The sequence below is a fragment of the Dermacentor andersoni genome, chromosome 7 (assembly GCF_023375885.2).
Source record: "Dermacentor andersoni chromosome 7, qqDerAnde1_hic_scaffold, whole genome shotgun sequence".
Classification (NCBI taxonomy): Eukaryota; Metazoa; Arthropoda; class Arachnida; order Ixodida; family Ixodidae; genus Dermacentor; species Dermacentor andersoni.
Window position 1 is genome coordinate 152,307,270 of NC_092820.1, and position 12,354 is coordinate 152,319,623.

At 47.0% G+C, this 12,354-nt stretch overlaps 1 protein-coding gene across 1 annotated transcript in view; it reads left to right on the forward strand.

Moving 5' to 3' along the window:
- Positions 1-12,354, forward strand: part of LOC126533565 (uncharacterized) — a 63,433-nt gene that overhangs the window by 40,553 nt on the left and 10,526 nt on the right. The window contains exons 5-6 of the mRNA XM_055072195.2: positions 5,425-5,487; positions 11,974-12,078. Coding sequence (XP_054928170.1) covers positions 5,425-5,487; positions 11,974-12,028 — 118 coding nt within the window. The 3' untranslated portion in view covers positions 12,029-12,078. The remainder of the gene's footprint in view (positions 1-5,424; positions 5,488-11,973; positions 12,079-12,354) is intronic.

Below are 12,354 nucleotides of genomic sequence, written 5' to 3' on the forward strand. Positions count from 1 at the left end.
AATGGCCATGCAAGTTGTACCTTTTCATGCTTCCTTGTGGGCGGCTGAGACGCTTTACGTGTTGTTGTTATATTTCATTTATTTATTCATTTATTTATTTAAACACTCTCAGTGCCATTGCTGCGTTAGAGAGAAAGGTGGTGTTAAATGTTCGAAATGGCAGTCTTTAAGCATGCTAAGGGTTGCTGGCGATGAAAGCGGGGAGGTGATTCCATTCGGATGACGTCTTCGGCACGTATGAATGAAAGTACATGTTGGTCCGGCCGAACAGCACTTGAAGTTTGAGGTAATAGTCGACGTGGGATGAAAGCTAAGAATTTAATTCAAATAAACTCCCGAGTAGCTCTTTTCTGTTCTTCCGAGAGCTGCTTTTCTTTTTCTTCTTTCGCGCTCTTTTGCCCACTGGTCTTTTTAAACATTGGTTGAATTTTTTTTGTGCCTTTCTTTAATGCGAAGGTTAAAGCTATCCCGAGTGCCTCATGATCGTTCATGACATTCTGGCGTCCGCAGGTGCTGAAGCTCATCACCCCACGCTTGTTAGGTCGCGAAACCTCTCGAGCCATCCTACATGACTAAGCCTTGTACGATGCGGCAATAAAGTAAAACAGGCGTATATCTTTCAAAGTTTGCTCAAAAGGCGCTTGAGCAGCGGCGAGCGAGCGCGCGTCTATTTATTATTTCGTGGGCTTTGCTTTTTCTTTGAAAAAAAAAAAAAAAAACACGAGACACACTTCAGCACGAAATAAATGCTTGATTCGGAGGTTACCTAATGTGCCCTACAACATTGTAATTATGTTTACGATTCAAACAGTAATAAAGAGGTCACTAATTAAAAGCAATTAATTATTTCGTACTTCGTGACGAAAAAAACCATTAGCTGTAAGTACACACGACTGCCGCTACTATGCAGTCGGTACGATTTCTCTAGAGCTCTTGGCTTTTCTTAAAATCATGGTCCAAGTTTACTGGGACATCCGGTATACAATCTTATGTAGCTACCTCCGGCAATGGAAGTGTTAAAAACAAATTCAATCAGTGGCCCAGCGTATGTGTCTTAATGGTCTTCATGGACTTGCCACAACCGTTCTAGTGTGCCGTTAACCAAGCAGAACTAGGGGTGATGTCTAGGCGACTGAAAAAGGGAACAAGTGAACGAGAAAATAAGTAAGGAAAAATACAAGTAATATGAAGTGACAACACATTCGAATGAGAATATCAAAGTGTTTTAATGAATGTGTAGTGAGCGCGCATCCTCTTTAGCATATGCTAAAGTGACCGCCAACTTTTTTTATGGTCCCTTTCTTTTTTATCCCGGCCGTGACCACCGTATTTCAATGAGGGCGGCTTTCCGTGACCGTTTGACGTCTGTACAAGCAGCCCTTGAACAATAACGTCAACGCTGCATGCCTTGACGCACGCCACGACAAGTGAGATAGCCGGCGTTCAGAAGTTCCTTGTGTTGTGTTAGTGACGCACTCCTTTTTTCTTTTTGTTGACGGGTTTGAAGGTGATCCATTACGTCTGCTAACGAGAGCTGCTTCGCAAAAAGCTAGCGTTATCGCTACCTTTCTTCGCAGCCGATGAGAATAAGGTCGGAGTGCAATAAAACACGTTGTGGGGCTAGTTGGTGCATAGCTTTCAAAAGGTGAAGCACCAATAGTGACGGCACACAAGAAAAAATACAGACAGGACAAGGCGCTTTTTTTGAAATTCTTCTGGATGGCTTGTATAGCCTTTTCGTTAAACACGCCCGACGGCATGGCCACAAACCCTCCTTCTTTGTAGGCCTGCAGGAGTCGAAGGTCATTGTCGTTGAAAAAATTCACGATACGTTTTGTGGGGGTTCATGGACGAGTTCCTTTCTTAGACACCGTTCTGGTCAGGCTGTCAACTCCGTCCTGCAGACACTTTTCCTTGCCCTCTGGTGCGGCTCTGTTGGAAATCCTTCTATTCAAGGAAAGAAGCTCATGTCCCGGGTTCCTGTGCTCGGAGCTGAACTTGGGGCTTTTCTTGAGGACGTCAACGATGTCTTCCGGGATGAATGCTCCCCCGAGATCTTGCAGTGCCGTGGTGCTGGCTTCCTTGCTATCGCCTCCCTTAGGAAGAATGGGTAGGGTCTTACGCCATAAAAATTCCGTATTCTGAGCTGCAAGCTTCCGAAGGGACTGCAGCTTAGTGCTTGCTATGTGCACTGGGTCGAGCGAAAAGCATACCAGGTGAAGCCAATCGTAGAGCACGCGGACTTGTCGCCATATCTCGGAACGTAGTATCCTGCACATTCTTTTTATATGGCAACGCCACGGACGCGGAGTCGGCGATCCTGTGCCGGCCATCATGGATCACCTCGCGCGCCACATATATTCCGTGTGCACTGCGCACAGGGGCACATACGAGACCCAACAAGCCCAAACGCGTGATCATCTCCCATATACACGCTTCTTATGGCGCCAAGTGTCATGTTTGAGAGAATATGTGGCCTCATATTGAATCGGTGGAGCCTTTTTTCCTCGTAGCGTAGCAAGCAAAGACGACAAAACGTGGCAATGGCTGGCTACGGCAGCTGAAGGTTGGGCTGAAGTGAAAGAGGCGTACTGCTTAGATGCACGCGTAAACAAACAAATACGGCCATGATTCGAACACAACTTCCACTACCTAGCCAACTGACAATTATGAATTCAGTTTGGCGCCCCAGAAAGCATTTACGGGATCCGCGCCGCAGTACTTCGAACCACGCTAACGTCAAAGGAGCTATCTGACGCACTTTCGAAAAGAGAGGCACTTTTAGCAGCGACCGCAGGTACTGCATCTGTGAGCAAACTTTTGTGGGTAATTTGCGCAGAGTTGTAGAGGAAAGGTATCTCAACAAGGCTGACGTCTGAAAAAAACAACAACAGGAAAATGTGTCGCGAAGGCAACTTAACGCCTTTACCGCAACGTGTCAAAACGTCGTCCGTTAACCACGGTTTTGTGGTGTAGCAGTGGTAGCGTTTCTACCTCACACACGTGAACTGTGAGTTCGACTCCCATTGTTAACATTCATTTATTTTTATACGTTGGGTACCAGAGACGTTATAAATATCCCATTTCACTACATTCCTTCGAACTATATCATGGTGAAACTTGGCTTCAGCACCAGTGGAGCATTGGAGGTGGCAGCGGTTGCTTTTTTACGCTGAAGCCTGCAAAGAAATCTAACGGGCGTAATATAGACCAAATCGTTACGTATGTTAATTTATTGACATGTTAAATGCTATTATGACAAAAAAATAACACTGAAAACAGCTACTTAATTAGCAGTTTTTACATTTATGTACCCTCGCAGAAACGTGGTGAATCTGCCCCCGGAGGCGTCCGCCTCTTTTTCGCTTCATCAAGCGCAAGCCAGCGAGCACACCACATCGCGCCACCGCACGATCGTTGCGCGTCGTGAGAGCTAATTCGCTCCATGACTCTTTATTTTAAGCTGCACTTTTCATGGCGTCTGGCAGTCAATGCATTGGTGGGATGCTGCGAATGGGAAGGAAGGCAAGTGCACCCCCTCCCCCCTATTCACGCCTAGATACATCGGTAGGTAATACATCTTACAAGTAGAAGGTCTATCGGTACCATGAGCTAACAGTTCATCACTGTGCGCATTCTGAGGTACCTGGTTGTGCCCTCGAGGGAATGCACAGCCAGGTAACATAGAGAGCGCAGCCAGGCAATACACTGCCGTAAACGCAAAGGGTACATCCTACAAGAAAGATTAAGGCGGTACCCTGGAGTCATACCAAAGGTGGACTAAAACTGCGGTACCACACAAAGCATGTTTCCTGAACTTCACATAAAGGACAAGGAACCATAAACCTCACACAGGGCATAAGGAGGAAACATACATGAAACAAAGTCACTACCGTTTTCACAAGGCATGCTTAAATATTTGAATCACTTCTATTTCGCGGTGTAGTGAGACATTTCGAATAACTACCATGTCTTTTATATTTAAACAGATTTACGTACATACGCCCATGCAAACTACGAGTTAGCCAGAAGTTGCACAGGTGGTCTCGATTAGTATTGCATACCGGCGTGCCTCGTTTATGGTTGTTGAACGGAGCGCTGTCACAATGTTTTCGAACTAGGTCTCATGCACGAGCATTTTTTCAGTGCTGAATCATTTGAATGACCTTATTTCGCCTTCCATTTTGACATTTTGTATGATTACCTTGTCCCGCCTATTTAAGCAGGTCTGCAAGCCTAAACGAGCATGTCAGCTACGAGTTTACCAGACGCTGCACAGGTACTTTCGGTAAGTATGCATGCGTACAGGCGTAGTATTTTCCTCGTTCCTCTATAAGGGTGAACTTCGTTGATTTTCGTTTTCTGAATAAGAACGTCATCTTTCGCTTTACGGAAACGCGAAGATAGTGTCCTTTGCTGACATCAGTCAGGTTGTACCGAGTCACCCATTCAGCTGTTGAAAGATGAACCGTGCGGTGCAAAAGTCTAACCGACGCTGCCTTGCTTGCCCAGAACACGGCCTCTCCCCTCCCTCCCCTCATTTAATGTGGCAGCTAGAGGTAAAAGGTGCCTGTTTCTGAAAGGTTACCGGCGCAATATACGCCAATATCCGTGCTTGCATTTATTCGGTGCCGTCGTTGGCGCAGCCTTCGACCTGGTCCTGTCAGGGTATCTGCACGAAAGACGTGCAGTGCATTTGGATGCGAAACGCGGATGCCACGGGGGCACTACTTCGGCTCCGTTCATTCGACTCGGCCACGGAGCCAGGACAGCGTCCGGCCTCCCACTGCTGACGTGCAGCGTTGTGCGCACGACCTACCAAGCAGCTTTGTGCACATCATGGCGGTGCATGGAGTTGTCGGAGCGGAGCGGTCAGTAAGCGCAAAGCTAGGAAAAGTGCTGGCAGTTTTCTTCGGTCTCATCTCGGGCAGCATTGAGGTGCGACGCCTAAATGCAAGTGGCAGCGCTTCTCTTCAAGCCAGAATTGTGAGACGCGTAACAGCTGCACTGTTTGTGCTGCGCAGCCGCAGTTGCTTCCCGTGCTGTGTCGCCCCAAACATGCAGCCCGTGGGAGGAAACATCCTGAGCAGCTTCAGCGCAACGATAAACCCTGCTATCACTTTCAATGCATCGTCCTTTGGTCGAAACTATCCAATATTTACAATTACTTTCTTAATTATATTAATAGACACGAATAGGTGTCTTCGTCAACACCAATAAAATTTTCGCTTAAGCTGAATCCCACAGCGCACGGACGGGATACGGATTTCATTAATTTGCGTTTCTCACACCATGTAGCACTACAATATTTGGCTCACATGTTCAAGGCAGTAAAGTATTATCCCGTGTGTTAAGGTGAGCATTAAATTTGTTCGATGTTTATCAAACGTGTCAATAAGCACTTTTTAATTGTATTTTTTTCAGCCATGAACTCGCTTACCGTTATCTTACTGCTGGGCTTTGTCGCTTCTGCCAGTGCCAGTGCAAGTAAGTGCACGTTGATTTTTAAATTATGGGGTTTAACGTGCCAAAACCACTTTCTGATTATGAGGCACGCCGTAGTGGAGGACTCCGGAAATCTTTAACGTGCGCCTAAATCTAAGTACACGGGTGTTTTCGCATTTCGCCCCCATCGAAATGCGGCCGCCATGGCCGGGATTCGATCCCGCGACCTCATGCTCAGCAGCCCAACACCATAGCCACTGAGCACACGTTGATTTTTAAGTGTTCACTGGAGGATATTAGTGTTTTGACGTGAATTCTTTGTGAACGGAGAGGTTATGCAAGGCCATTGAGTTGTGTTTCTACTGCGACAGCAGATAAGGGATCGAAATAGCAATGGAGTTGTCCATCCAGTCCATCCATTCCCTTAAGCTGATGACAACCATTGTCGTCATAGACGGCACATAACAGTTTTTCTCATCGTCAGGTCACCTTGCCATCCCCAGCTTCACCATCTGCTCATGACGAAGGAGAAGGTATATCCGCAACCGTCACCACTGGTATTTCAAGCCAAGTTAATAGAGTAATATTCATTTCGGGGTCGGTCGCAGTAACCACTGGTATATCGCGCAACCGGGCTCTGAAATCACTGGCACCTGTGCATGCATTTCGGAGGCCAGAGAAATTGAGAGTAACGAGGGAAGACCATGGAGGTTATCGGACGAAGATCCGGTTTCCTACCCTGCGCGGGAAAGAGGTAATGAGGGATTAAAAGAAAAAAGAAGGCCAGAAGAGACAGGTAGTTCACTCCCGCACGATGTCTCTAGTATATAAGCGTCTTTTCAGGTGCGTTGATTTGAGAACAGTCATTAAAGAACGCCTAGCTTTCTAGGTTGATAATGGTTGAGGCCAAGCATCCACGATATTTGCCTCTGTAAAGGGTCGACCGCCCAATTGTACGAGTGCGCTTCGAAGAGATGTACGTCGGACGTCAACGCGGCATCAGTGGCAGAGGAGGTGCTCGATGGTCTCAGCACTGTTACAGTGGTCGAATATAGAGGAGTCGGCTATTCCACAAGGAAGGAGTATGAATTTGTGAAGGCTGACACCCAGTCGTAGGCAGCACCGCAGTGCAATGACACACCGGGAGAGGCTTGGTGTTAACTGTAGCTGCAATACTGGATCAAGCCTGCACAAACAATGGTTGGAATACTGCGGAGTCGTTTAAAGAGCCAGCGTGATGTCGCGAACAATTCATTGAAGTTCCTTGGTTCTATCCGTTCTCGACTGCAATCTGAGCATATTGTGTGCGTCATCAAGGGCTGATGTGGCACTTCATCAGCAAGATTGTTGACGATAATGCCGCAATGACCAGTCACCCAGAGAAAAGTAATATGTCCCTTTCGAACACTGCAATAGTGGATTTATGTAATGTTTAAAGTAAACTTTTCATAGTTACCATGGCGCAGTGCTGCCTGCAGACTTTGAAGGGCTGCTTGAGAGTTACTGAACACTCCGCATTTATGTGTGGCGCTATAACGTAAAAGTATTACAAACTTTTCTATTCCGATTGTGCTATCAGCCGTCTGCGATTGGTCAAACACTTTTTTGGACCACCCCCACTTCATCTGTCTGTCACGCGACGTCACGAAAACCGCGATACCTCACCATCTGATAGGATATGTACACACTGATTATACATGATTTGACCAAAAAAAAAAGGAAGACGGTTATTTGTGATTCGATGCCTTTTCGCCATTGCCCCCGGCTATTGGTCAAAAGCTTTCGGGCTGCACCCACTTCTCCTGCCTCTCACACGACGTCACAATACCACGAAATGTCACCGCGTCAAAGTGACGTGACCGCATTAAAACGCATTACAACGGGGGTGTTCGCCTAGGAGCACTAGTTCTAGGTTGTAGCGGTAGGCTTAAACAGGTCGACGCTGCATCGAAAACGGGAAAGCCAGCAATTCTCGTCGTCTTCTCTTTCACCAGCACAATGCCCACTGCCCAGTGCCTTCAGTACAGCATTATTATGCGGAACAAAACTGAATTTTCTTCTAAATAGCCGCAGGCTGCCCGGTTCCGATATGAACAAAAAAATAGCTGCCGGCGGTCGCTTAGGCGCTGGCTATTCGCACCCGCCATAGAGCATGGATTTATTTGCATATAGTAAAACTTCTTGCGTGGCCGTGTAACGTTTTCGAGCAATTTCGGCACGTTTACGACCTCATTCTGCCAAGTCTTCTTTCCTGAGGATCCGTTTTAGAGTGATTCTTAAGTTTCCGTTGCATGCCGCCGCGATTTTTGACCAGCCACCGCAAGCTAAGTAAGCGAAAGTGAACCAATCGCAAACGCCAGCACCACCGTCTTCATCCGGTTATCGATTTTCAGTGCACTGGCTCTGCCCCATTGAATCCCTCTCCACTTGAGCGTTCTCTTCGCCTCTTGTCGGCCAATTATATACGACAAGCCGCTCAGCGTAGGCAATGTTATTCCTTTTTCAAGCAAACATAAGTGACCTATTATAAATGAGGGGAGCGTTTGATTGGTCTCTTCAGATAACCCTGCCGGGCACCACCCGATGCTTGCTTCGGCGGTTACGCAAATTCGACGTCAGGAGATTGGAATAAAAACATATTGGAATAGTTTTACGTTATAGGGCCCTTGTTCAATATATGCAATAGCGACATGAAAGGCCGGAAGGTTGACCAGAAAAGTTCTGCCAGAGCAAGCAGTACTCTCCGCAGGGGCGTCTCCGTCATCAGGCGTTTGGTGTGTTGCGACGCCACTTACCCGAGCACACGAAGGTTGGACCATACCGAGTCTAACCCTACGCGGCTTAGCCGCGTCCATTGAGAAGGGTATCCGGGGGGTTGAGGTAATGCCGGGTGTTTGGAGCTTTACGGCCTCTTGGCGCCGTAAACACATCTTTTCGGCCTCGGCTTCACGTAGACGGCACCCCTGGACTTGCCCAACCGGGGGAAATCGGTAGCTGCCTTTTCCTGTCTGCCCCCCCCCCCCAACCTTCGTCTTTCTCTCACTTTCCACCTGTCCTGTCTCCTCCTGGCTTCCCCTTCTATTTTTCCACGCAGCAAGGGTTAGCCTTGTGCGTGATAGCCAGTCCTGTTTATAACAGATTAGGTTATAGTGGCTGCATACAGCTGCCGTGGGCAAGCCTTGTTTCAACACAAATCCTGTCACGTCCCTGTGATGTTATTGGGTGCAGGATCACTCCAGCAAAAGGCAGAAGCAGCACGCAGAAGCACAAATACACATCAGACTTGTATTGACGCGCACAACGTATATAAACGGCATGCACACGCGACAGTTCCCCAAAATACTTCAGACGACATGCAGCTATATATACGTATCGTTCAATTATAATCGGCCTACAGTTCAGGCGGGAGCGCGTGTCGCCGTGTCGGAGACCTCGTGGAACCGATGTCGGCCAACGGGGTCGGACAGTAGGGTCAGCCGGCCGGGTTGGACGTCCAGGTTGGACCGCCTCGCGGGGCTCAGGTGGCCGGCCGCAGTCACCCGGTCGCGTCCATAGCTGGCGGGGTAGCCCTGTGGCCGCCCACCCGAACGCTCGACCAGTTCAGGACCGCCAGCCCTCCAGGGCCAGTTGCACAGCGGAAGAGCGGGGCGCGGTAACCTCTCAGCGGGCGACAACGTTGACTCGGGTGTGGCGTAGTGGCGCGTGCGGCGATAGCTCCCATGGGCCAGACGCCCAGCGAGGAAGGTCTTTTTCGGCCAACGCCGAACCTCGCGTACTGCTCACGCCACGGGCCACACTCTCTCGCGCCACGCTTTTCGAGGCGCCACTGTCGACGCTCCGAAATCGGCGTCGATGATGGTGATGGCACTCTCGCGGGTACTTGCAATGAGTCGGTGTCCTCTTCGTCCCTGCACGGCGCACTGCCTTCGTATGTTTATACTTTCCACTCCCGCGTACGATATACTATGACAGTCCCCTTGTTGGGCTGCATAGTGGACGGCTGGCACAGCTGCCGAAAATTACATGTTCAAGCTCTTTCAAGCTCATACCCCACTTCTTGATCGCCCTCAACAAAAAGGGTGCACCGCTGGAGAGTTCCAGTTTTTTTGACGGCAAACACACACTCAAAAAAAAAAAACGTTCGAAAATATCACGTAATTCATTCAGGGAAACCAGAAAAGCCGGTGAGAATGATCTCACCTTTCGTTATTGCCAAGTCACTGATATTCTTGGCACAGGCTATAAAGCATCAAAGATGGTGAGCGGTGATATCCTTGTGGAGGTTCGTGAACAGAAGCAACATGAAAGCTTACCTAATCTAGTGTTATTCGGAGACAGCCCGGTGACAGTGACGCCACACCGTAATATAAACACAATTCGAGGTGTCGTATCCGATAGTTATTTGATGGACTTGACCGAAACTTAACTTCTGGAAGGATGTTGACGGCGAAAGCTTTCGGCGTCAACATCACCGCTAATTATTGTCAATCAAAGCAACCAGTACAGAAACCTTGGCTTACATCGATTCCCACAGTGCGTAGGATGTGCATATCTTTAAAAGCATGAATAATCCGACGCTAGCTATGACAGATTAATATTTACCACAGTTCGGTGTGAAACGTGCAGCTGAGCAGGAAGCTCGCATGAAACTTGCATTAAAGCTTTTGTTTCACACTACATACGACCATTACGTTGCTTTTATACTCTCAAGATAGGTCTTTATTGTGTCACTAGTGCCGTTTTAATCTCTCGAAGCTACTCTGAGCGCTAGGGAACTTATTGATTGGACAGTATGTTGCCGCCTGAGGGTTGCGAGGAAATGTAAACACGCGGCTACTGCCGCTGTTTCTTTTGTTACAGCGCAGCTAGAGTTGTCAAAGACATGTGAGCTAGGCATGACTTCTCAGTTATTGGCCACAAAGTTCTGCCACGACGCCTTATGTCAAATACAGTTTCCTTATTTGCAGTTCGCAAGATCCGCGGTGGCCCTCACAGCAATTTGCATTACCGCCAGGCGTAGTGGAAAGAATAAGTTGCAAAATGGCATTCATTCGGCTCTTCAGTCATTGAGGATGGCTGCCTTCAAAAAATAATTCCAGACAATTTAGGAAAGCTGCTATAGATTTTGGAATATTTCATTACATTTAGTAATTTTAGTAAATACATTTAGTATTTCATTACATTTAGTAACACAATTTCACCACTGCTCGCTGTTTGTGACTTCACCACCAGCAGGCGCTGCTTCATCGGTGGCACAAGGGACTTTAGGTGGCACAGACAGTGTCGGTGCTTCACTTTGGCCGCCTTCCTTCTGTTCTTATTTTTAAGTCAAATTGAGTGCAACGACAAAATATGCTACAAACACGAGAAGAGTTGTCAACGCTCATCGCCCTCACAGGCAAAACCCATTCATGCCTGTAGCGCCGGTTCAACCTCGCAAAATTTTGATGTAATGCATTAGAGCAGAGATACAGCTTACACAAAATTAGCACTCTGCAAAAGTAGAAGGAAAGTGCTGTTTTAAAAGCGAGCTATGCTGTGGGGAGAATCCAAGCAACCTTTCCGGGAGCAGTTTGCATCCTGCTTACATGCTTGCTGCTGTCTCAATCTCTATGCTAGAATGGAAAACATTTCAAGTGACAGAGGCTCACACGACCTTTCGTATTGCCCATAACGAGGCTCTTGTTGCATCGTTCTTTGAGACTACAACTTAAATGGATTGGTTGCAAATAGGGTGCCTCAGTTCGTGGAGCTTAGCGTCGCGAACAAAGCACTAACTGCATATTTTCCCGTTTCTGCTGCTCAAAAACAAAATCGTAGAAACAATCATAGATATAAAATGATGTAAAAAGAGAGAAAAAAATAAGCACGTAATTGATAAATCGGTTATGTCGATTTCACTAGATCGTACTGTAAATAGAAGACGCGGGGATTTGGAAACTTTCTCGAGCTACCGAATGCTCAAAAAAGATCACATTTTCAAGTCAAACCGGGAAAATGAACCACATTTTACGACGAAACAACTGTATCCAAGTCTTGCATCCGCATTTTGCGTATCCCAAATGCATGAAAGTTTGTCCCCTACGCATTGTTGTACAGGCTCAAACATCCCGTTCCTGCTTCAACCTAAGCTCATGTGGAGAAAAAAAGGTGCCAGACGCTGCGTACAGTAATGCGCACTAATACATTTTATTGAGAATGACGAAGCTGGATATTATGCAGTTAACGCTTTTCAGAATATCATCTGAGGGTGTACGAGTCATCAACAGCGGAATTATACGTGCCGAACAGGATCATATTTTGTGGCAGTCACGAAAGTTGCGCTATGAAAGCACGAGAGACGAGTTTCTGTGAATCTCGTTTGCATATTGTCATTAGATTCGTGTAGTTCATTTTATTTGAGACTTTTTGCCGATGTCCATGTCTAGGACATGCTTGTCACCGAAACTCAATCTTGGACGGTTGTGCGCGTAATTCCACCTCAGTTACAGGATAAGTCATACTTCCGACGGCAATTTTTTGTTCCAGCCGACATCACCGAAGATTGTCAGGCTGTAGGTCCGGTGGAGTGTGGCCACGGTGAAGTAAGGGCCACTCTCTTTGTTAACAGAACAAGATTTGCCTCTGCATGCCGTGAGTATTTGCTTGCATTCGAAAATTTTTGATTCATTTTTCATACGCGGCCATGGCGTTATAGGCAAAGTTATGAGAAATAAAAAAAAAATATGTTTATGAATGATATGATGTACAAATAGACGCGACTAATATTTTAATTAATGTGATAATTTCCACGCGTTTCTCTGCACTAGAATTATAGCATTCATGAAACTACGTAAGCGTTAAAATTTTTCGAAGCTAAAGCCGGACATAATATACCTGCAATTTCAATGAAGAGTTGTGCTCGTTTTT